Genomic DNA, 27,137 nt, shown 5'->3' on the forward strand with positions numbered 1-27,137 from the left:
CTAGTCTTCTTTCTGATGTTTACCAAATCGTTCCAACAGAGCTCTTAGTATACTTCCTGGTAGTTCTTGGTGTCTGTCTCTTAGCGTTTCAATGGCAATCTTTGTCTGTTAAGAGAAAGAAAGAGGGGGAAACCTTTTATATTTCAAGAAGGACTACTTCAATCATCATTCTCTTCTAGTTTTCCCAAGGATGCTAAAGGTATACATAAAACTCCGTGGAAAACGTTGGGGGAGGAGAGGGCAGGAAGGGTAAATCCTTCACAAGATCCCATGAAGACCATGCTGAGGGATAGTCTCATTCCCACACACCAGTGTATTTTTCCCTGTGATAACCAAACATACAAAACAGCTAGATCTACATATGCAATAGTGCCATGGAAATGTTAGCTCACTACCACTCCATCTTGCAAACCCTGAGGCACATGAATAACTCAGGAGATTAGTTTCATTAACTTCAATAGGACTACATATTTTATTGAAATTATTTACTTGTATTTGCAGGTTTGAGCCCTTAAACTGTAAGTGTGACTTGATATAATTTCATATTTAAGTTTGACAGTTTTTTCAATTGGAGTTGTTGTAAAGATCTTTTAACTAAGCTATCACTGCGGAAATCCTATTCCGATGTAAAACCTCTGCCACAAGGTTTAGAAAGCAGTTTCCCCCTACAAAAACAGCTATTACCTTTTCAAACCCTATTTTAAATGTTTACTATTCATTAAAATATGCATCAAATCATTAAATAAAACGGGAGGTTCAGGATGTAAAAGCCTGTTTTTTCAGGCATGTTAAATCTCATCCACTGTAATTTTGCTCAGACTAAAATCTGATAAATATTCAGCTTGGACCCTTCCCCTTGCTCTGTTGTAATGATTAGGGCCCAGAGGGCCTTCTCTAATTACGGGCTTAATTTATGGAAAGTGGGTAAAAGTTCATAATTGTCACAATCACCTTCTATAGAACATTATTTAAGAAGGAAAAAGGAGACATCTGAATTAAACAGAGAGGATCTACTGATACCACCCAAGGCCTGTGCTTAAAATCATGTCTGATAAACAAGGGGAGTATGGGACTGGAACTCAATGGACCAAAATTGGTACTTCAGAAATTAATCCTAACTGGTGGACAAAATAAAAAAAGGATGGGCTATTCTGCCCATCACCCCCTTTTGGGGTCCTTTTAAAGAGAGACTTTGTGAGGGAAAGGAAAAACCATTTGCACTACTGCCGCTGCTGCTGGGGGATTTTCATTGTGACATGTGGACCTTGGCACACCAGTGGAGAGGCTTAACCAACACACTGCCCCAGCAAGGACCCCAACTTGATACATTTGAGATCCAACTCTGTCCTCCTGTCTCTTGTGTGTCCCATCCTGTCCCTCAAAACTAACTACTGTCCTCTCTCTCAGCTTTCTGCCTAATCCAGAGACCAAAAGCACCACATGGTCCCAGCATAACAAGGCGAGATGGTCCATCCAGCTCTGCCAGTCAGAGAAGGACTAGCAGAGGTAAGGGACCTGACCAGACCAACCAGATGATATCCCTGACTAGCCTCTTTGTGTCCTGAGAACATCAACAAAAGCCATATTTCCCCCAACTTTTACTATCCCATCACATCTCCTCCTGTGTCTATTTTGTCAACAGCAAAACTAACTCTTCCCCACCAAGACGGGCTGCTTGACAGAGCAAGAGACTCTAACCCTTATTCTTTATCTCTGAAAAAGGGATTGTTTGTTTTGCATAATCACTTAATTTCACTTTTTGCCTTGTTTTGATTCTTTTCCTTTTGTGTATCTCGGTCAATACATTTCCAGCCTTTGCCATGAGTTTTCTAGTGTGTTTTCCACAATAACTAAGCAGCCTGAGGTCTCTGTACTCAAGACCCCAAACCTTGTTTAAAATGGTTCATGTTGTATAATGACAGTCATGTAAACACCTCCAGTTCTCTGGGCCCACTTATTCCACCCAAAGTGACACAACAGCTTCCCCTCAGCATCCAAAAAAATGTTTTAGTTGGGTGTTCAACACTTGTGGAAAGAATCAGACTATTTATTTAGGTACCTAACTATGGATTAGTGAGCCTAAGATTAGGCACATATATTGGCCAAGATTTTCTAAATTATTTAAATGGATGGGAATCGGGAAATGAAAAACATTTCTGATAGTAGCATTAACCCCCACAGGGCTCCAGTAAGGCCAGAACCTCAGCCAATTCATACCAGCTGAGGATCTGTCTGATAACATTTATCATTTGCAGAGATATAACTATATATCTTGTATGTAGTGTTGTTGTAACTCTGTTGGTCCCAATAATAAAAGAAAAAATACCCTAATCACCCACGGGCGAACACTTTTTCTGAAATGATCAACTCCATATCTGACCTCTCTGTCCTTGTAATCAAAGGAAAACCTGCATAAGATCTTCAAAAGACGAGACTGGGAGCTTAAATTCATAACCTTGCTAGACACTAAAAATCACGGACTCAACAGAGATGCTGGTTTTATGTCTCATTAACACAATCTATGACCAAACTAACTCTCCTTTGTCCTAAGACTGCAGATATGGTAATTGTCCACCGCATCTTGAATGGTCTCTTGCGACATATGTTAACTTCTTATACTTAACGATCTGCTCCACCTTCTATTAGGCAGTGACACCCTGAGTACCTTTCCCAGACCTGAAAAAGAGCTGTGTGTAGCTCAAAAGTTTGTCTCTTTCACCAGCAGAGGTTGGTCCAATAAAAGATATTACTTCACCCACCTTGTCTCTATTTTGTATGTGTCCATGCAAGGGAAAAAGTGACTGGAGTGTGGGTCCTTGTTACACATTTTGAAGGGCTCTGCAAGGTATTTAGTGTTTAGGAGGCTGAAGAGTAGGACTTGACTATAATGTGTGTAGTACAGGTTCAGGGACAGACTTTCAAAAGGCACAAAGGGCAGTCAATGGAAGTCAATGGGAACTGGCATCTAATTCCCTTTTGTCTCTTGGAAGATCTCCCCAAATCACTGTGCAAATATCGACCTTTTCTGTCTTTAATTTCATGTTGTATTAATATATTTTCTTTGATTTATTTTCCATTTCAAAAAAAAAATCAAGGGAAACTACCTCTGAGTTTACATATTTCAAGATGGCCTGCAATGTGAGACCTTTCTGCTATTAGTTTCTTGTGACAGAGTGCTGAGGCCTGACAGGTGGGTCAGCACTCTGATCACTGTAGCCTGAATTAGTTTCCCAGTGATGGCTGATTTAGCAAGTAGCTAATCAGAAAGCGATGCTGGGGAGGCAAGGAACTAATTAGGCCTCAGTTGGCTAACCTGATAAACCAGAAAGGAAGTGTTACAAGGGGGGAAGACTGGACTAGCTGAGTCAGACTGAAACAGCTCCCAAAACAGGGAGATCTCATTTCCTAGGGTTCTGGTAAAGAGGGACTAAAAACTGTAGGAATTAAAAACTGTGATGTTGCACTGTAGTGGTGTTGGGAGAAGGGTTTGTAATAAAATACAGACTGAACTCTAAAAGAAAGTGGGTGTGACCAGTTTCTGGGGCAGCAGAGGATGGGAACAGAGCATTGCCCTGAAACATTGCTCCTTTAGGATAAGTAAATAAACTAGCCTCAGGGATTTTATTTCCATATATTTTTCATTAGAAATAGACTTTTCCATTCTTCTTTACAGGAGAACTTGATAAAATCACTGTAAGATTAAATTAGTATTGCAGCCTTATGTGATATCCTGAGATAAATCTTTGTTTCCCTCCAAACAGTCCCTGAGACTACCCACAAATTGTTATTCCCTCTGTTCCTCTCTCCCATAAATCAAACAAAAGCTAGATTGTGTTTGAAGAGTTTCAGTTTAGGATACAGCCTTGTGAGACATCACTAGTCAGTTCCAATACCAAAGAAAGGGAAGTGACAACTATAGATACCTGTCATTTCTATTGCAAAACAAACTTAACATGCCACGGAAAAATGTCTTTGGGAAAAAAGAGTGGCCCATTTCAGACAGTTGACCCTACTCATTACCACTTCAAAAGTTATTTTTCCTTCCTTGGTATCCTGCTGTTAATTGAATTGTCTCGTTAGACTGACCTCACACTTGGTAAGGCAACTCCCATCCTTTCATGTATTTATACCTGCTCCTGTATTTTCCACTCCATGCATCTGATGACTGGGTTCTAGCCCACGAAAACTTAGGAGTGATTGCAGACACTCAGCTGCTGTTGGACAATAATATGACAGCAGTAACCCAGTCAGCTTTTTACCTTCTTTGTCTGATTAGGACCTTGTATCCTTTAAAGACCCACCTCTGCCATTTGCACCCTTATTACCCAAGATTAGATTTTTGCAATGTGCTATCTTTAGAGCTACACATTAAAAGCATTCAGAGAGGAACACTAGGGCAGAACACAGTGGCATCATTCTGGGAACACATGCCATCCGTGCCCTGGGATTTGTGTAATGGTCTCTGGTGGAATTTAAAGTGTTGGTTATGACTTTGGAAGCCTTAAATAGCCTGTGACCTGCCTACCTGAGGAATTGCCTCTCTCTCCGTGCCACCGTGCCACAGCTGTGGTCACCAGAGGCACTCAAGCTGAATCCCCTTCACTAGAAGGGAGAGAGTAGCGGATAGCAGGGCACTCTCTGTGAGGGCTCTAAGATTTTAGAACTTGCTCTAAATAGCTGCTAAACATCTGTTAGACAGGGTTTTTGGCGAGGGCTGAAGTTTACACTCTGGAACTATGAATGTGTGGAAAGAAGCTCTTTTGTGGGTGGGTGGCTGGGAGAGTTATTCTCTGAAAGATTGTTTTAATGCTGCTGAGGTTTTGTTGTAATATTAAGTATGTTTTAGGGCACCGGAGCTTTGTGTGGGCATTTCTAAAAGTTATTAATTTACTTAAGTTTAAATAATGTAATGTATTTTAGCTTCTTTTAAGACAGTTTACCATCTGGAAACAAGGAGCACAGCCAGGACCTTGTGATCAGCCAGCTCATCACAGACCAACAGCAAGTGGTTCACAGAACACAGTCCAGAAACCTCTGGTGTAAAGTATTGAGGGAGAAGGCCAGGGAGGATGGTGACAAGTTTAGAACAATGCACAAATCTGTGGAGGAATCTAACAGTGTCAGGAGAAAATGATATTTCAGCCAGAGATATGTTACACTATGTAAGATGGCTGATGTACTGTAAGAAAGTTTTACTTCATAAGAAACCAATAGACATGGAATTTAATGTCAGATACTACAGACCTAACTAACATCATTTAAACTAAGACTGTAGACTCCCGAAAGTTTCAAAGAGAACACCCAACTTACCTTTTCAACTAGTTCTGTAGCTGTTATATTTGGATCATATAGAATGGGATCTCCAATATATGTGCGAAGTTTGACTGGGAACCCTCCATATACAGGAATGAGTGGCAATCGAGAACGTTCATAGAACCACCTAAAAAACCCTGTGAATTAAAAAAAAGGTGGGACGGGGTGGTGTTACATTTTGAGAGAGAACCTTAGAAGCCAGCAGAGTCCCTGAATCATAATGATTCTGGATTGCAACTAACAAATTTTAAATTATATGGGTGTTTGATGAAAGGCTACATAAAGTACATCAAACAATATGTAAGGCACATAATCTTGAAAATAATTATCTACTCTTACATTGCCTCCTGCATATTATCAGGTTAAGATGGGTCACCATGTAGAGAACAATTAATGTTTAGTCCAATAAATGCATAATCACATTAGCTAACCAATGTGGACTTCAGTTTACATCACAAAGAAACAGTTCCAGAATTAAAAGAGAACAAAAGCTTAAAAAGAAATTCACAAGACGAGTATTTCCCAGAAACAGTTGATTTTGAAAATATAAATAAAAGAAAACTCTAAGAACGTGAAAAGCTACATATGAAGTAAATCTTACCTATTTTTCCAAGTGTCCTATATCCTTCCTGAATATTCTGTGTAAACAAAGGGATGATGGGCTAAGAAATAAGGAAAAAGAAGTGGTAAGACTTTGGACAATAGTTCAGCCTCAGTTTTTGTATTTAAATATTGCATCTATATCATGTGGTTATAGGCATCCTATTAAATCAAAATGAAACTGATAAGTTATCATGACTAGAAACTCAAAAGGAGTCACATGTTTGTCAGGAAAAACTACAGCTAGTTATGTACCAGGTGAGGCTCCATTTTCTGAGGGTTCTTAGAACCTATGTCACATGTTGCTATTATCAGGATGAACACCAAAACAACACTGACAGGATAACATTTAGAAGCAGAAAAAATAATTCCACAAATATCAGAATTTTCAGTTTCATGAGTTTGTTCAGCAATTTTTTTCAGTGCCTAAGAAGTCAGAGTTACTGAGTTAGCCAAAAATCATCCAGACATATATTATTTTGGTAACCAAATCTTTCAAAAGTTCTATAGAAAACAGACTATCAATGTACTATGAAACACCTGCAAATCTTGGGGCAAGGGACAAGAAAGGATGATCATGCGTAACTAAATGTTTCCTTTCTAATGCCTTTAATACTAAATAGTTTTAAGAAGTTGTAATTTCTCAGAAAATTATTTCCCCTCAAATATGATGCAGATTATTGTTTCTCTGAAGCACATATTGAGCTAGTATAGGTCACATCACGTCACAGCAGAGGTTCTTCCTAAATCTTATGTTGTGACAGTGTCTTCATTATTGTTATTATAGATCGAGTGCCACCCATGTACAGGCCTGGTATAGAACTTTGCTTCCCCTTCAGTTCCTATCCCAAGTGGTTTATCAGAGATATGAATCAGAGCAGGGGTTCTTAAACTTTTTTATAGCGTGGACCACATCTTAACAGAGAGTGTATTTCTTGTGCAACATCCCTACAACAACTGCTTAGAGGGAAAAGTAACATCAGGAAATAAGTTATTTTTAAACTATTTAATTTTTTTAAAAGTCACACTATCTGAACATGCTTTTCATTTAATCTTGTCATCATGCCATCTGTTCCAAATCTCTCACTCATCCGGACTAGGCTTCTCTGGCATTAGGTCACCTTCTTTTCTCACTCAGTGTAACATCTTGTCCCCCTCTCTCCTGCAAATATTGCCTGGCTCCGTTCTACCACTGATGGCTGGAGTCCTATTTTTCAGCTTCCAGGTCCTCTCCTGCCTGCAGTCCCACTCCTGCTGGTAGTTCTGGTCAAAGAAAGCAGCTCCCGTTTCCTTTCCTCTTCTTTTGAAGCAGCAGCCCCTAGTGGAGACAGCTAAGCTGACTCCTCCTTCTTTCCTTCTGCTTTTATTTCTTTAAAATGTATCTCTTTCAAGTCATATCTATACAGTTGATAGAAATTTGACTAATAACAGAGAGGAAGGATGATGTTCCTTGGACCACGTTTTATATTTCCAAGACACATTGAACTTGTGCATTAATCTTGCTCTTCGCCTTTCTTCTGTTATAACAGCTCTATTCTTCATTAGTCAAACAAAGCTGCAGTAAAAAATATATGCAGAATACCATATGCTGGATATTGTAACACCTATGTGACAAAATGCTACCCATAGCACCCTGATCACGGAGGTTGCTGCAGCACAGAGAAGGCTGCTGACTTAACTGAAAGCCAATAACCCATTTCTGGTGGGAGGATTACTGACACCTGGGTGCTAACTGTTGGGCTAATGAGACAATTGGCTCACTACCTAGGAGTAACAGGAAGCATGGGAGATCAGAGAGTGACCATGAGGAGAAGAGAAGGCTGTGTGTCAGTCTCCTCCTGCTGGATATCCGTGTCATGTTCTGTTTTGCTTAGGAACTGAAGAATAAATGTACACATGGTGAAAGGGAAACAGCATGAGTGAGTTTCTGACAGAGACCATGAAAACAGGCTGGGCAGCACTGCCCACTGGGTAGCTGAAGAGGCACCTTGTGACAACCTACTTTTGTACATCATAAAACAACCGTACACCTGAAGAATTCTTCATCCTACTCCACTGATATAATATTGAATTTAAATTAGTCCAATTTACAGTTAAAATAGTCACTTTGTCCCCTTCCCTCTTTTGGGGTTTGCGGATTTTCTACCACATAATTTAAGAAGGGAATCTACAATCTTTTCGAAGATTTAAAGTTAAAAGTCCATTGCTCCATTTCCATCACATGTCCTGTGGTGCATAACCAGTCACTACAAGGTGGGGGGAGACTCATAACTTCCATGTTCTTACTATAGTATATTTGCCTGCTAGAAAGAACAGGCCCAATCTTCTTTTGCACCAGTTCTTCCTAAAGCTGGCTTAACCAGCCACATGTGGAGTTCCTCTGCCTATGAAGTGACCCAGAGACATCAGAGCAGCTCTCATTACACCTTCTTCTCCAACCCCCAGCATGGGGGAGGAGGAGTAGCTGGGGAAAAGGAAGCATGACCAGGGGGTGTCTACACCCTGGAGATCCATGGTTGCCATTATGGTCCCTTGAGGCCAAGGGCAGCCTACTTAAAATAGAGCATCCTCAAAGCGTCACCAACACTGAGGCCCAGTAGCCCCAGGGTCAGGAGAGTGCAAAGGTGACAAATCTACTTTTGCACTTCCCATGTTGAGATGCACTGAGCACAGATCAGATACAGCCCAAGATCTGGGCCAAAATTTTTAAGAAAAGTTTTGAGATTTTCCATTTAAGTTGCTATTGTTTATTCCTAAATGTGCCTCCTGCAGGGAGAACTTACCATTTCTCAGTCCATTAATGTTTTTGGTATCATTTATAATTTTCTGTCAATAATTCTGTATTTTCAGGTAATGCCAAATTATGTTTTCTAAGTCTTATTCCACACTGCACTACTTATGTAGCAGTAATTTCAGGGACAACAGTCTTATAGGAGTATGACAGAATCTATATTATGGAGACACAGACAGTAGGACATCTACTCAGTTTTCCATTTAAAGCAAGGATTCAACCCGTTTGCTTTGTATGAAGAACTCCCAAATTTACAGCATGTAACTGTGACTGAAGATTGACTTGAAGACTCAGAAAACCCAATCTGAGAATTTATAAAACGAGAAATTAAAAATGGGCCCTTTAAGAAATTATTTTAGACCCTTCCACTAAAAAATGTGTTAGTACTAACCCTTTAAATTTTTGAGATGGAAAAACAAGAATTCTCCATGTTGAAGCTCTCCACTGCTTCTACAATAGCCCACACAAAGGCATGTTTTGATACAATAATATTGTCAATACCAACCTTATTCATCATATCTTTATACACAGACACACACACTCACTTTAATGGTATGTATACATAAATTATGTTCTGGAGCATGAATAGAATCTATCTCAGTAAAATTATAATCTCTCTCTAGAATGTAGCTTGCACCATAACATCACTAATTGCAGTTCAGTGCTAGCTTTGGGGTATTCTTTTTCATATTTCCCTACTTCTTTTTTTTAAATAGTTAAGCTATCTTTAGTTCAAGGACCCAATTAAAGTCCTATATCAAAAAATACCTTTGACATGTGGGTTAGGATCTCAGGGCAAGTCGACAGTTAAAATGCTGCATTGATGCAGCCACACTGATGCAACTACTAATGCTGTAGCGCTTTAATGAAGATGCGCTACACCAATTGGAGAGACTGTAGTTAATCCACCTCCCTGAATGGCACTAGCTATGTCGATCGGAGAAGCTCTCCCACCGACATAACACTGTCTACACCCAGGGGTAGGTTGGTATAACCACGCCACTCAGGGGTGTGGATTTTTCACACCCCTGAGCAATGCAGTTGTAGTGTAGACCAGACCAAAGGGAAAATTAACAAACTGTTTTATTCCATTGGGGAGACAGGGTGGGTGAGGTAATATCTTTTATTGGACCAACTTCTGTTGGTGAGAGAGACAAGCTTTTGAGACACACAGAACTCTTCTTCAGGTCTGGGAAAGGTATTCCCAGCACTACAGCAAAATGCAAGGTGGAACAGATTGTTTAGCGTAAGTAGTTAGCACATATTGTAAGGGACCATTCAAGGCAAAGTGGCCCGCTAACACCTCTGCAGTCACAGGACAAAAAGAGGATGTTAGTGCATTACAGATTGCTGTAATAAGCCATAAATCCAGTATCTCTGGGCTTGGCTACACGTACAGCGAGGCCGCTGTGCTGCTGTAGTACTTTAGTGAAGACTCTACTACACCGACGGGAGAGCTTCTCCCATCAGTGTAGTTAATCCACCTCTGGAAGAGGCAGTAGCTATGTCGATGGGAGAAGCCTGACTTTTATTCACAGCCTGTAGTTCAGGCCTCAGATCTTGCAGTTCAGTTCAGGCCCAGTGCTCCAGGCTCGCTCTCTCTACTACAATAGGGCCTTCAGGCCATAGCCAAGTCATTGAATAGCCTCAGTGTATGTCCTAGGCTGAAATCTTGGAGAAATGCTGCTTGAAGCACACAAAGTAAGTCTCTCAATACTATTCCTTTTCTAGGGGAGATTCATTTTATTTCTTTTATATACAATAATTGGTTTACAGAAAATATCTTCTGCTGACACTTCACACTGTTATGGGATTACAATAGATTAAGTGTTTTAATGTCAGTTTTTGTTTAAAAGTGTTCTGATATATCCAGTCTAATTCTTTGGTTAAAAAGTTAAACAAAACTAGAAAGGACTCAAGTTAAAAAACATAACAAAATACAGCAATAGCTTTTTTACAGATAAATAAGAGGCTACTTAACTGGAGACCATTAATCTTAAAACCAAAGTCCTCTATATTATCCCTCAAGTACACAGTCTCACAAGATTGCTATTCTTATATTTGACATTAGACTATAATAATCCTGTTAATATAAAAATAATTGATTTTGAACCTTCTTAGGTCACATTTTATAATCCCAGAAAGAGGATCCATTTTACAAAACATACTTGAAATCAGAATTACTTGATTGATCTTTGGATCCCTGTGTTGTAGAGTATACATATGTGCTAATGTGATGGCTACCATCTGGGGGATTGAATCAGGGCCTTTCAGAGCGAAAAGCATGAATATTGAAAGCTTCAGTTAAAGAGCTAGTCTCTGTAGCTAGCAGCTGTAATAGACTCACATTCTTTGTGGCTTGGGCACAGAGACGGGTATGTAACATACAGTGATCAGTGGGTTACACATATTTATATACACACACAAGAAACCACTCACCACTTTTGCATCTATGGCCACTTGAGCAAAGCCTTTGCGATTACCCCACAGGAGGTTGTAGTTTTCATCACTAAAGAATGCTTCTCGACCTCCACCTGGTGCGACACCCAATAAGTTGCCTTTCTTCAGAATTTCAACACTTTCATCTCTTCCACTATGCACTGCAGGTAACAGGTTTAAATACAGTTGTATTCCTGCAATAAACGTAACCAGTAGAGACCAATATGGTGCATTAAACCTCATTACATAATTATTACTTGCACATATTGAAAATAAAATCTAATCAAAAACTCTCCAACACACACACGCCCACCCACCCCTTCAGCAATTTTGTGTGTCTACATATTACATATCTGATAAAACTGGAGATGTCATAGTCATCAGTAATAAATCTGGTATAAATACTCAAATATAATTAGGGGTTACAGCTTCAACCCACAGTAGCATGGAAATGTACTTGCACTTTCCAAGTGTGGCAGAGTTCCAGCCATAATAATCAGTATGATGGACAAGGAAGGTATCAAGAGACCTTTACCCAACACTGGACAAAAGAACTGGCAAAATAGATGGAATAAAAAAACAGAAGAGTTTCTGCAGGGTGACTGGACTGTGCTGAATGGACTTTGTATTTTTCAGTTACTGCTCCTGTAGCTGTTGATGGGTACAAATTTAAAGACAATATTTGACTTTATTGAGAATCTTGCCTGAACAAAGGCTGAAGAATTTGGTCCATAGTTTCACTGCTACATTAAAAAACTTCTGAGACTTTGTATCAGGCTCAACTGGCAATAAGAAATGTTTTACAAATTTACAGCTTGAACTTGAATAGCCCTTTCATGTTTGTGCCCTCCCTGATTTGAATGTGTTAAAAGAAAGTCACACATAGTTGCTTATCCAGAAATATATACACACACAACACATGATAATAAGCCTAACTTTACTATTACTTTATTGTGAAATGAATAACTTTTGTTTGGATTATAGGCTATAACTTCTTGTAGTCTGAGGACAAGGGGCAAAGAGTCACAACACAGGGAAACATGATATATATCTGAATACCCAGAGACAGATTAAAAATGGTGGCATACACAGATTTTCTGTTTTTCTAATTTGCTCCAATAACATAACTATGCTAAGCGTAGTAAGATTTTTTGAAACTACAGATGTATACTGGGAAATTTTACAACCATTTCTTTCTTTCTGAGTTCACAAGTTAGTCTTTGAGATTTTGAGTTACAAATGAAATAAAGATTACTGAAAGTGAGATGTTCCTCAGCAACTGTTTTCAGTTGTCTTAAAGACACTTCTTACAAAAACACTAAACTTTAAATGAATACAAAAGTGGAATCATACACACCACAATGAGCACTATGGGGAGTAAACAGATCCTAAGGAGAATAGCATAGGTGAACAAACCACTAGCTCCTAGGGAAATTTGTATATAATTAACAAACCTCTAGATACAGTAAAGGTAAAGGTAGTGTAATAGAGTCCTTGGTGGGTTAGTGGCCTAGTGGTTAGTGCACCTAGGGCCCACCCCTCCCGCCACAGTGGGCCAGTCTTACAGTCCTGGTTGCCCTTTGCTCAGAGGTGCAGTGAGGAGCACAGGTGGTTCAAGTCCCTCCTGTAGTGAGGGCAGGGGTAGGGGAGCCTTGGCCTGCCTACCCCACTGGGAACCAACCCTGGGCCCAAGGAGGGTCAACAATATCTGGCCCTCCCAAAGGTGCCCTCTGAGTCACCCTCCCTGGGTCACTTCCTATCACTGCTTTTCTCTCCCCACCTTCAGTTCCAGATAAGGAGAAAAGAAAGGGTAACCAAACCATCTGTCCCAACCGAGTTGAGCATATATTTTCCCTCAGGGAAGCTTCTCTGGCACTCTTGTCAGAAGCCTTCAGAGTAGGTCTATCCTTCTCCCCAGTCTTCCCGCTTCTGAGCTGTGCTGCTCCCTTTTCAACCCCATCTCCAGTTGGAGCATGCTCTGCAGGCTGGAGGGACAAAGCTACCTGGGCCCAGTACTGTCCTTTAACCCCTTCCAGCCCAGTGTGGGGTTTATATACCCTATCACAGGTAGCCTAATTTGGGTGGAAAATGACCGTGAAGAATCTTGAAGCATTAAACTTCAAAAGGTAAGGTTATTCACCCATAAATGTACACCTGAGAAAGAAAAAAACTCTTGTATACCAAAAAGGTACAGGATAATAAGATATCAATCTCTAAAAGAAAAGTTCTCCTTCGAGTAGCCTCTGCATATCCCACTCATGGGATGTGCTGGCCAAGCAGCTCTGATGGGGAAACCTAATTAGCAGTGCCCATTGGAGAGCTCACACACCCCTTCTTACCCTTCCTTCCCTGATTCCTGAACAGTCTAAAGGTCAGGCTATAAAAGGGAGTATAGTGATCCACAGCCACCTGGTTTCCTTTCAACACCTGCAGCCAGAGACTCAGAATCTCTCTGGACCATTAATACAGATGCTAAAACCCCTCACATAGTTCTGCGGGTAGAGCTAAGGATAGCAATTAATTTATAGTGTAGACCGTTAGGGTAGTTTAGTTTTAAAGTAAGAATTTTAATGGAAGAATTCAAATGGTGGTTCTGAAGAGGAAACCTGGATTCAAACATGTCTCCTGTCCGGAGGGGTTTTCAGCATCAGATGCACATTCTGGATGCCTTGCTTCCTTCCAAGAGACCACACAAAGGATGTCTATAATTACTGTAGGCCATCCCTCCCCATCAGTCTTGGAGGGAGGTCATACCCTCTCACTACCACATATCTATTAAGGCAAGGCTCAATGGAGAATTAGCAGTCTCAGGGCTCTGGCCCTCTGGGCAGAACAGAGAAAGAGGCAGTCTCAGGGCTCTGGCCCCCTGGGCAGGGCAGAGCAAGAAGCAGTTTTAAAGTGGCTCTGACCCTCTGGGCAGGGCAGAGCAGTAAGCAGTCTATTGCTTGCCCTCCTGGCTCAGGCAGACAGCAGGCAAACACAGGCCTCTTGGCCTAAGGTGGGTAGGCAGCCACCCCAGGGGTGGGGCAGCTGCAGAGGGTAGGGGGACCCAGGCCCACCCTACTCCACAGGGTCCTAGCCCACGGCCCCAACAGTGGCAGATGGTTCTGCCACTGGGTCAGCGAGGACCTGGCTGAAACACGCTGACCTGAATTCTGCCAACACAACCAAACTATCATCTGGTGTCCCTCTGCTACTTCCTACTACCCCTTTGGCATGTACTTATGTCTCCTGGGATTCCTCCGTCTCCCTGAGGTACACAGCCAGTGGCAGTCCCAGTAGCTCCTCTGGGTCCTGGCCTATCAGCAGTCCTGCCATCTCCTCTGGGTCCTCAGTGTAGCAGCACTCCATCTCAGGCACAGGGCTCGGCAGCAGACGAACAACAACGTCTGCTTCCCTCTCTGGCTCTTGAGCAACTGAGCTGCAGGGCCTGCCTTTTAAACTTCCTGTCCCACCCCTCTGCTTCCAGCAGGGTGGGCATGGCTTGCCTGGCTCTGCCTACCAGGGGATGGAGAGTGGTTCCTCCCTGTCAGTCTTGGAGGGAGGCCAGGCTCCCTCACTACAATTACCTTTTCCAAATCTGAGGATCTCAGATTTGGCTATGGAAGGTAATTATCACCCTCAATTGCCTTCTGTGATAGCAAACATTTTGTCTGAAGAGGAGGAATATATTCAGATACAAGACATTCAGATCCAGGCCACTGAACACAGATCACTAAACTTCCCCAAAATAATTGCTAGAGCAGGGGTTCTCAAACTGGGGGTCGGGACCCCCCAAGGGGTTGTAAGGTTATTATATGGGGGGTCGTGAGCTATCAGCCTCCATCCCAAACCCCACTTTGCATCCAGCATTTATAATGTTGTTAAATATATAAAAAAGTGTTTTTAATTTATAAGGAGGGAGAGGGTGTCACTCAGAGACTTGCTATGTGAAAGGGGTCACCAGTACAAAAGTTTGAGAACCACTGTGCTAGAGCATGTATTATAGAAAAACAACCAATCTTGATTTAAAAATTGTCAGTGATAGAGAATCCATCGCAACCCTTGGTAAATTGCTCTAATGGTTAATTATCTTCACTGTTAAAAATGTACACCTTATTTCCAGTCTGAATTTGTCTAGTTTAATCTTCCAGATATTAGATTGTGTTATACCTTTGTCTGTTAGACTGAAGAGCCCATTATTAAACATATGTTCCCCAGCTAGGTACTTATGGATTATAATCAAGTTACCCCTTAACCTTCTCTTTGTTAAATTAAATAGATTGAGCTCTGAGTCTCTCACTATAAGGCATGTTGTCTAATCCTTTAATAATTCTTGTGGCTTTTCTCTGAACCCTCTCCAATTTATCAACATCCTTCTTGAATTGTGAGCACCAGAACTGGACACAGTACTCCAGCATCAGTCACAGCAGTGCCAAATACAGAGAAAAAATATTCCTACTCAATATTCCCCTGTTTATTCATCCAAGGATTGCATTAGTCCTTTTGGTCAGAGCATCACACTGGGAGGCCATATTCAGCAGATTATCTACCATGACCCAAAATCTTTTTCAGAGTCACTGCTTCCCAGGATGGAGTCTCCCATCCTGTCAGTACAGCCTATGTTCTTTGTTCCTAGAGGTATACATTTACATTTAGCCGTACTAAAACACATATTGTTTGCTTCTGCCCAGTTTATGAAGTGGTCCTCATTGCCCTCAATCAGTGACCTGTCCTCTTCATTATTTACCACTCCCCCAATTTGTGTCATCTGCAAACTTTTATCACGGATGATTTTATGTTTTCTTCCAGGTCACTGATAAAAATCTAATATAGGGCCAAGAACCGATCCCGGTGGGACCTCACTGGAAATGTACCCACTCAATGACAATTCCCTGTTAACAATTACATCTGAGACCTATCAATTCAGAAAACCTTTCCAAAGCATTTAGACACACATCTATGTCATCCCCCTCTCCAAAATGAGGAAGTAATCTGGAGTTTATACCACCTACCAGGACAAGTACCTGACAACTAGTTCTACCTACTGGATTAGGACTTTGAAGCTGTTTGTCTTTCTTTCTCTCCTCATGCTGGTAATACTTCTCCTTTTCTTCTCTCTTGTACTTACGCTGTTTCTCCTAGTCTTCTCTCTGTTGCTCCTGATCTGCTAGCTGCTGCATTTCCAGATGCAGTTTGTCCCTTTCCAGCTGCAGATTCTCCTGATCTACTTGTAGATCTGTCTCTGATCCCAGTTGCAGTGATGCACTCAGACTGCATAGAAAAGAGGTAGTGCCTCTGCCAGCCACTTACCTGCTTCCCTCCAAGGAGCTGGCTCCAAGATTTACCCTGCCAGCTGTACCCTCTGCCAGTGGGCTGGAAATTCCCTGCAGACCTGGACCATTATTCCCTTCTGTTCATTAGAATACAGCAAACCTACTAACTGTGTTTTCATCAGGTCCTCAATGCTGAGCTGCCTTTCTGTGCACACCTCAACCAGCCAAGGTCTCCTCAGCTGTTCATAATTCATCTTCCCGTCTCTTTTCACAAAGACTTTCGCAAAAAGTTTGAGACTTTTCTCTGTACTTCTCCTTTCTAGGGTACTTACTTCCACTGCTGTGGAAACTTATGCAATTCACACTGATACAGATCCCCCACACACAATGCCATCATATATGTCACAGTTCAGGGCACCTGTATTTCCCCTCAGTGGTCCAGCAAGGGCACCCACTCTCAAGCTTCCGGCTCCCCAGCCATTGCCTTTGGATTGAGCCATTGGGTGGAGACATGCATCTCTCTCCTTTCTGACCAGGGTATTTCCAGGTTGAAGCACTCCTTGTCTTTACTGTGACTATCCCCAACAAAACACAGGCTGCCTAAGCAGGCTTGTTTTGCCTTCTCTTCAGAGGTGGTTAACAGTGTAATTACCACTATTAATCTACCAAACATCTCTTTTTAAACAAGCTTATTTTAGTGTTAGTATAAAAGCAATACAGAGAAAACACATTAAAATCAGTACAAAGACCTACATGTGTGCTAATAAGCTTACTAGAGATCACTCCAAATCCAATAAGGGCTCTGGCAGGAGCAATCCTTCAAACCCCACACGGGTTTTCCTATGGTTTCAAGTTCATAACACCCTTTGCTCAGAACAGGAACCCAGTCTTTTGGGGCCTAAGTAGGCCAAAGTCCTTCCAACCTTCCCTAAGGATTGTGACCTTCCGTGGACCACAGATCCTGTCCGACTGCTGGATCAGAAAGAAGGCCCTGAAATCAGTTTACCACCAGACCATTTAACCAAAAACCCTTCCTTTGTCTCTTGGTCCCTGAAGAATCCAGTTTGAACTAGTTTAGGCAAACCTCGCCAGTGGCTGGTGCTTCTCTAGAGATTTTGGAACCTGTGTGACTTTGACTAATCACCCCATATTGTTCGTAGTTCTGGGGGGAGCTATATTTACCCTTGCCATGGAAATACACACAATCCCTGCCCCGCGAGGATACTTAAACAATTCATTTAATACAATAGATTCCAAAGATTTAAAACTTGATTCAGTAAAGTTCATCCAGGATATTTCAGGAGATTACCCTATTTATCACACATCCCATGACTGTGAATATGCAGAGTCCATCTTGAAGAATCTCAGTTACAAGTAACCAATCTTCATTTTCAGAACATCAATTGGAAGAAGCCAGGAAAACAAAATTATTAAAGAAAACGTGCTGGAAGACTACATACAAAGACTATATGCAAAATTCACCCTTGGTACAACTTCATTAACTTCAATGGAATTACATCAAGGATAGATTTGCGTTCCGAGTCCAAATTTTCTTGTGTAATGCAAGTTACTGGTTCCTAATGACAACCTTAATGAGAGTTGGATGCTTCATAGGATTTCTATTTAAGGATTTCTATTCTCACCCTGAGAAAATAAGTTTGTTAGAATAGTTTATATTTTAGGATTTGCTCAAAAAGAGCCAATAATAAAGCTCGTTAAATGTTGCATTCTTCCAATTTACAACAGTTAATCATACCAATAATAAGTGAACAGAAAGAACAGTTCATTTTTATGTTAAAGCTACATGCAAAGTTTTTTGAAATCTAGAAATCTTTAGCTATAATTAAATTCAAAAGATCACAGAGTTTCACAAATGCTTGAAATTATACTATTTTCTGTAGTGCATACCTGGAAAGCATTTTGTTTAAGTCTTAATATTTGTAATAATGTATGTATCTCTAAAATGGTATGAATTAATATCTCAGAATTCAAAATATTACTAATTCTCTTATTTACAATAAAAATACTTTACCTGGTAACTTAGCAAAGAAGCGATCAACTACTGAGTAACAGAGTCTTCCCGTCTGTATATAGAGAGTATAGATAAACAAGCAGTAGTCTACAGGAGAGGCTCCATGGTAATAAACTATAAGCCCTGGTCCTTCCGGAATTTTTTCAATACCATGAAGCTCATAACCTGTCAAGAGTACAAAGTACAATAGTTTCAATACTAGCTTTATACCAGTCAACCTGTGATATAACATAAACTCCTTACTAGAGTTGTGGAAACTCTTGACGATATGTGGGGAAGCTGCACCAGGAGTAAGTTTTAGCATAACAATTAACTCTTGGTTCTGACAGTCAAACATTTCACTTGATAATCAAAATGCAGTGAGAAAATAGCAGCCTTATTCTTGATTTCCTGCATCACTGAACCATATGTCAGCCCACAGAGGCCTAAAATATTGGTGCACTCTTGAGTCATTGTTCTTATTTTTGTAATTGTAACCATGATTTAAGAGGAGTCAGAAATCAGGGGAAATATTCTTACCTGTAAATGGTATTTGTGACATACCCAGAGTACAATCTAGACTGGTGAGTAGCTCTTCCACGCCTGCCTGGGATGCCCTTTACACTGCTTAGTTACTGTAGCTTCCCATCAGGACTGCTCACAAACAGCCTCCAGCATGTAAGTTACTCCCAGTTATGTCTGTGTGTACTTGCAGCCTGCCAGTCACACCTAGGCTTTTACCAGCCTGAATTATGGTGCAGGGTGATGCCAGCATACTCCCAGTCCCAGATTTTCCCCAGAAATGTATGTCTTCTACTGCCCAGCCCTTCTCTGGACAATACAAGCTTATAGAAAGACCATCATTCTATTAATAGAAATGATATGCACAGATCTTGTTATCTCAAGTGGAGTTTCCCAAACACTTCAGTTCAAACACACTAGTTTAGATAAAACAATAAAACAAGTTTATTAACTACAAAGAGATAGATTTTATGTGAATACAAGGAATAAGGCATAAAAGTCAGAAATGGTTAGAAGAAAAATAAAATGCAACTAGTGCCTAATTTAACAAACTATGTTAAATTCAAAGCAAAGTTATTCTTACCACATGATCTCAACAGTCTTACTGACCAAACTCCTTAGGTTAGGACCCCTTCTTCTGTGTAATGGCTGTTTCCTTTTTTCCTTCTAGTGCACTGAATTGATGGACAGAGCATGAGAGAGGAGGTTGGGTGAGGTCCTATGGGGTGTCTGCCCCTTCTTTTTTATACTCCTGTCCTCCATTTGAGAAGCATTTCTAACTGGGAGCATGGTGCCAGGAAAACTGTGTACTCTGGAACCTTTGCTAATATGTATGTTTTCTGCCCATGACCTTTTTCCTGCCAATGAATAGCCACTTAGCAGGTAATGGCCCATTGACCTTGTTTATACTTGGCTGATGTGTCAGCTTGCCCTTTGTCTCTGAGGAACTGGTTTGACCACTCCTCAGACTTGGAACATGTTTCAGTAACGTCATACAAAGGAATGTTATAACTTCAGATACAATATCACCACACATATTTTACCAGGACAATAATGACCAGCAAATTATGAGTTTTCAAATGGTACCTCACAAGGCATACTTTGTACAAAGATTATTACAATAGTGTGAGTACAGGAGTACAGTCCATCACAGTATTCAACTAAAGATCCAGGCTATTCTCTAACTCGATGGGTTTTTTGTTTATGTCACACTTGGATAGTTATTAGCAACCAATGAATCTACAGACTATTGAGCACCACTTCAAATGAATAAGCCTTCTCATAGTTTTCCAGAGTTGTATATGCTACAGCTCTGAAAACTAAAAACACTTCAGACCTAGAAGAGACACCTGGATGGGATTAAAAAAAATCCTACTCAAGGCAAATCTAAAGTGGGGGAAAAAATATCTAGAACTTGAAAGTGAAATCATGAGTAAAAACAAACCCCAAACACAAAATAAAACCATGAAGCCAATGCTCATTAAAAGGATGTCAAAGACTAAAACAGTAATAAAACAATAGAAAAATCACCACATAATTAGAATGACTATAGGGCTGGAAGTACAAAGAAAGGCCTAGTGAACTGAAAAGTACCATGTCCTATTAACTAACTTTAACTGTTCGACTTGACCTAACAAGTTGTCTTACTTAAGACAACTCCCACCTGTTCATGCTCTCTGTATGTGTGTATATATATCTCCTCAATATATGTTTCACTCTATATGCATCCGAAGAAGTGGGTTGTAGCCCACGAAAGCTTATGCTCTAATAAATTTGTTAGTCTCTAAGGTGCCACAAGTACTCCTGTTCTTTTTGCGGATACAGACTAACACGGCTGCTACTCTGAAGAGTGAAGAATGCTTTTGGTAGATCAGGATTTAACATGATAAATTTCAGTCACTGGGTGAGACACGGTTGATGGCTCAGATGCCAGTCTTGAACAGTGCAACAAAATGAGCTGTCATGGAAATTGCTTATCAAATCTACCCCATCAGAAAGAACCTATGGTATTGTTTCCCTGTTAGCTTTCACTACTATATCTTTTTTGATTTAGTACAAAGTACAGTCATGAACAGTTATATTGTATTTTCCCCATTAGAAGCCTGAAATCATACTTGTCTATTCTCTGAAGTGTCTACCTTTCCCCCAATAATCTAACTTTTCCAACTAAATCTAATGGTTTTATTTAAAACCCGTTAGTTTATTAAGTACTATCCTAGTTATTTTTCTTGATGCAACATGCAGTGCAGCTGCATTATGCTGACCATTATTCCTAAATTATGAATCCTAGGACAATTTTGCACACATGGGGCCCAATTCAATAACCTTTGAAGTCAACATAAGAAGCCCCACTTACGTCAGTGCCCATAGTGGGAAATTCACCTTGGAAGGCCTGCACAAGCCTTTTGCCCAACTTAATCCTAAGAGTGAAGCTGCTGGAAAGTGGTAACATAGAAAATGCTACACAATATTACACCAATGGTCCATCTAATTCAGTAGCCTGTTTCTAACAGTGACCAACAGAAGATGCTCCAAACCTCCACAATGGACGATTACCAAAAAACATATCTGGAGAAAGGGTTATGTCTAACCATGCAGTTACAAGTTGGCTTGTGTCCTGAAGCACAAGAGTTTATATCTATAATACATTTTCAACATCATAGAATTGTGGATATTCATATTCAGATAAAATTGTCTAATTCTCTTTGCCTCCATAATACACTGTGGCACTTAGTTCTCCAGTTTCGTGATGCATTGTGTAAAAATAATTTTCTTTATCCAGTATAAATGTGTTGCTTTTAATTTCTCCCTTCTTGTAATATGGTGAAAATGTAACTAGACGCACATGATTAACTTCTCTATACTGTTCCAATAGTTTCTCTCTAAACTACATACTCTTAATCATTTTAATCTTTCATCATATTTTTCATCAAGCTTTTCCATGGCTCTCATGATCTGCAGTGTCCTTTTTTGGACCTATTCTATTTCTACTATATTCCCACTTATAGTTTCGATTTATAAGCAGTGCTGATAATAGTCTGGAGGTGGGAACAGAGTCCCCATTGAACAGTGACTGAATCACCACTCTCCTGAATGTAGCATCAGCCATAGCGACCAAATCCAGAGCATATTGCCTGGTGAAAGTGTGTACAGAATTCCAAGTTGCAGCTCTTCAAATTTCAGCGGCGGCGACCTGTTTATGGCAAGCAAAAGAAGTTGCTACAACTCTAGTAGAATGTGATTGTACTGAAGTAGGTACAGGAATTTCTGCTAATATGTAACATTCAATAATACATTGTTTAATCCATCTAGAAATAGTCTGTGAAGAAACCATCAAACCCACATGATTCTTAGCATGAGACACAAATAATATACATGATTTTCGAAAACCTTTAGTTCTATCTAGCTAATCAGCAAGGGCCCTTCTCACAACCAAAGTATGCAAAACAGATTCCTCTTTATTAGAATGTGCCTTTTGGAAAGATATCAGCAAATTAATTCTGTGATGGATATGAAATAAAGGTATTTTCAACAAGTGTGATGAATCAATATATGAAATTATGTGTTCTTTAAATCAAGAGTTGTGAACCAATCTGTGACCGAAAGTGAAGGGCTTATGGAAGCCAAAGTTAACATGCAGAACTGAAACTTCTGAATGTATTTGTTGAGGTTCCTTAAACAAAAAATTGGATGGAACCCCCCCCCATCCTTTTTCCTCACCAGTGTCAGGCCGCAGGGGTATTGAAACCAGGGGTCCTGGGAGTTATCTCACTCCAGTCCTCCACCTAGCAGCTCATAGACAGCAGCTGGGACTGGGGTCCATGAAGCCCAACTGGGGCATAAACCACATCCCTACCCTCTGATTAGAGAGCTCAAAGGCTCCTGATTGGGCCACTTTTTACTGTTTGTCAAAAACCATCTCTTCAGATTTTATTCCTAATAGACATCAGGGTTACCTGCTTTCAGAAGTGGTATTTGCTTTTAAAAATATGAACCAAGGCTTTTAAAAAGAAAATTAAGAAAAAATATTGTTTAAGAACTTAAACTACTAGCAAAATACCCATACCACTTTAAATTTACAAAAAGTACATGTTTAAAGATATAGAGATCAGTCAAGGACCTGTCAAAAGCTGGTTGGTTTAACAAAAGAAGGTCTCTTAATAAAAGAAATATGCCAAGTGTGGGGATATTCTGGGGCAGTTTCTTGAGACAGGAGGTTGCCTTATAAAGGAATGCAATCCAAGCTGGAAGCTTTTCTTCTTTTAACATGCAGGTTCAGAGTCCTGCATTTCTCCTGCAAGAGCTGACAGTGACACAACAAGAGTTCTTTAAATATTTCAGTTCCCTTTTCTGCTTTAGGTGTTTGCAATGTTATGAACACTTGCAAAAAAAAAATTACACAGAGGTCATGACAAGTAAATGAAATAAGAAGTGATTTTTCAACTATGTTATTTCACAGTGTATTTGTATATATACTTTAGTTATGGATTTAGGATCTTAACTATTTCCTTGTATTTGTTTAAAAAAGCATCTCAGTTCATCCCAAAGTGTAATTTTAGTCTAAAAAGACTATGTAAAAGTAGCAGCTTACTCACAAATTAAAACTAGAAAAAAGGTATAAGTGGCTTTCCCATCTATTTGTACAGAATCTAAGTACTGGTTTCTCCCTCACAGGATCCCAGAGCCCAGGCTCCAGCCCGAACCTGAATGTCTACACCGCAATTAAACAGCCACTGAGCCTGAGCCCAAGTCAGCTGACACAGGCCAGCCGCAAGGTTTTAACTGTAGTGTAGACATATTCTGAGAAGCTGAAATACACTGATTCTGCTACAAAGGCCTTACACTTTCATGGGCAGGGAAGGGGGGAGGGAATTCAAGGCCAAAAGGAGTGAACCCCTTTTAAATGAAGTGTTGATGTTTGTGTGTCTTAGTTTTACCTCTCAAAACTAGTGTGTGTCTGGAAATTCTTGGAAGCTTCAACACTCCCCTCTCATCCACACCAAAATTTGTGCACTTTGAGCAGCAGGTAACATGATAAATAGTCTCACCAAATCATACAGGTGAGGAATTATTAACAACTCCCTGTTTCAGATGTGATGCATTGGTCTTTTGTGCTGTCATATTGTATCGCAAACGTATATCCAAAATATGCTGCCTACTTTCACTCTCAAGCAGGTTCCAGTGTATTCCATGATTGGAGAATCTGATGCAGAATTTACTCCTTGGCACACAATTGTGCTCCAGAATCCCTGCGCTCCCTTTTTTAATTGTTTCTAGCCTTTATGGTTGCAGAGATAACCTTGACAATGTGAAGTGTGTAAATCAATGCAGTAATGTCTTCTTGAGTCTACAGAGAGTCTGAAACATTACCTGTAAGAGGTGTAAACTGCTCTGCTCATCTCAATCAGGGCCCCAGGAACTCTGCCTCCTTCTCTCCCTATGAGTGCCAAGGAGTGGAAGGAGACAGAAATGTAGGATGATGGGCTGGGCTGCCAAGGCACAACAGCCAAGGCCCAATGAAGCCAGCTATGTGCGCCACTTTCCCTGATACACAGTGGGGGTGGGAGAGGGACATTCTTACTCAGACTGCCTTGCCAACATTGTAGGAGCCAAAATCCTGGGAATCCCATTCCTGGGTCATTTGGAGAGTTTAATCAAAATCCCAACCTCAAATAATCACTATTCAATTCAACATTAAGGAGTATTTTCAGCTATAAATGACAGGTTCTGTTTGTGTGTGTCGTGGCAGGGGAAAACATGGAGAATGAAGGGTATTTTCTAGTAATGAATGAGTTATTAATATTGGCACCGAATTTAGGGGTTGTTACTGCAGAATTTGGTTCCAGTGCACCTATTGCAGGCCTTGAAATTGTTTATTGTGTTACTGAGAAGGCAAGGCCCCCTAACCCCAAACTGTTGGGAAAGGGGAGAATGCAAACATTTCTGCTAGGATGCTGACCCTGGTCTCTGTTTGTGGGTTTCATCTTTTATATCAGCCTCTAGATAGCGGAAGTCATAGAAATTAGAAACTTTCTGTATCAGGGGAGTTTTTCAGGCTCTGTGTCTATTGCATTAACTTCATCCACTATGCCTATAATTCTAATTTAGCAAAAAACATACAATCTATCATGTGTCTGGCAGTTCTAATATTTATAAGCCACACCAGTACTTATGTTCCTTTTCTACAGTGGGCTTTTTCTTAAAAATTTCCCACCACTGCTACGAGAGGGAGAGTCACAATGATGATAAGAACATTTTTACATAGAAGTCAAGTGTAGACTCAGCCAGGGAGTAACAAACAGCATCAGCTGATAAAAGCTTTTGTTACTACCAACTTGGACTGGATAAGATCCAGTGGCCTAGCTGAAAGCCTCCATCATTCCTATTATCTATGATGGCTCAAAGTGCCCAGGAAATGTCAACAGTGAACCCCATCTGAGTGTAACTATAGTTCAGCCACAAAAAGTTCAGGATACCAGTTTTTAATAATCAAATGATAGCATCTCACAACACAATAGTGTTCAGAGAGAAAAATGTCTTACCGTGCAACAGTTTTCCAAACATACTAAGTATGGATGCCACCATGAACCTTCCGTTGTCCCATGACTTATTGGAGAAATCCTCATCTAGGCCATTCTTTCTCTTGTAAATGTGCAGGAGAAGATTTAAAAAGCAACTAACGCTTATAAAAATTAAAATAGGTGCAAATATTATGTTTAACACACACAAGATGAAGCCGATATAGTATAAATAGTGGCACTCCACACCAGTCCATTCTTCTAATATGTAAGTCAGCCAGGTCGAGCTAATCACTGATTCCTGCCATGAAGTATGGGATTCACTTTTACTTAACATCTTCTGTTAAAAGAATTAGGCAAACTGAGTCAAACTCTCTTCGTAATCAAAGCAGTTTCTTAACCTTGCTCCTAGAAAGAAAGAACACGCTGTTCATTTATTCCTACTACTACCAGAGAAGTTACAGACATGCTTTCATTGTATTTAAATGATGTTCTTAATATCCTATTTTTCTCATGTGAAGTAGGACTTTGATATAACTATTTTTAAACACATTGCAGTAGTGCCAGAGGAAAATCAGCGGAAGAGGGGATTGACCGTAGCAGAGGAATCCTGGCAGTGGCCAGTGATGGACCAAGTGTCATGGAAGGCCTGTGCAAGGGGGTAAGGAGCAACATTGATGGGCATTAGGTGATGGTTAGAGAGAGGGAGTGCTGAAAGAATAGACCTGAGATGCAAGAGTTTTTATTCAGAACAAGATTCAATGAGTGATCATCTTGGTGAGCAAAAAAGCTGTTCCAGGGCTGAAGATCAAATGAGGCGGGAAGGATGAGGAAATGAGGCTGAGGAGGCAGCAACTAATGGGTCAGAGGAGACATGGACACGGAAGGTGTATTCAAAGAGTATGAAGGAGGACTGCATAGAGGCAGAGGGAAAACTAGTAATCAGAGAGGAAGGTGGTCAAGGTAACAAAATAAGGAACCTGCTCCTTCCTAGATGGTCCTCTCCCTACTTGTTTCTCTCCCTCCCAATGGAAGCCATTATGAAACCTTTGGAGCTAGAGTTTACGATTTGGCAGGGTGTGACCTTTGTGCCAATAATCTGCCTTTTACTATCCTCATGAAAATCTACCCAAATTTGGTGAAGTTATAAGCCTTTGAAAAATCACAGTTCATCCATGCTCAGTAGAGACTTCAATTTTAGCAGCTAAATTCCCCTAATATAATATCTGCACTGAGCATGCTCCAGCGCATGGTTGAGCAGGGCTCCCATGACAATTTTGGATTGGTAATATTTAATAGTCTCATCATAGGAAATATTTCTAAAATTAAGACTACAGGAACGCTTATACTTAAGGTCAGAAGCTTCTACAAATGCTAAAGCTAATGACTGAAAAATAAGCCAAATAAACTAATATAAAAGTGCAACTCCCACAACCCTTAAATTGGAAACCTGCCATCGTATTTGACAAATATCCTTATATGGACACTATTGACTTTAAGTCAAATCAATTTAAAAAATAGTCAATTAGAAATAGTTTCAGCTCCTATATGTGCCCCTGACCCCATAGGCCAGTGTTTGTGGGTTTTCAATCACATTTTATTCTTTAATTATATTTTCTTCCCTTTGCTCCATGAAAAACCCAGCCAAGAGAACTTGACTGGCTGCACAAGGGAACTGGTGAAACTGT

General features: G+C 40.4%; 1 protein-coding gene across 1 annotated transcript; it reads right to left on the reverse strand.

The window, feature by feature from the left end:
• On the reverse strand, window positions 1–25,786 carry LOC112108161 (transmembrane protein 68-like). Its single transcript, XM_026647341.1, has 6 exons — window positions 25,474–25,786; window positions 18,431–18,595; window positions 11,144–11,337; window positions 5,915–5,975; window positions 5,311–5,450; window positions 1–105 (listed from the first exon to the last, which is right to left on the reverse strand). Exons 1-6 carry the CDS (start codon window positions 25,784–25,786, stop codon window positions 1–3), a joined length of 978 nt encoding a protein of 325 aa, XP_026503126.1.
• Window positions 25,787–27,137: the final 1,351 nt, after the last annotated feature.

Source organism: Terrapene carolina, unplaced genomic scaffold, assembly GCF_002925995.2.
Source record: "Terrapene carolina triunguis isolate 2854851 unplaced genomic scaffold, T_m_triunguis-2.0 Scaffold58, whole genome shotgun sequence".
NCBI classification, from domain to species: domain Eukaryota; kingdom Metazoa; phylum Chordata; order Testudines; family Emydidae; genus Terrapene; species Terrapene triunguis.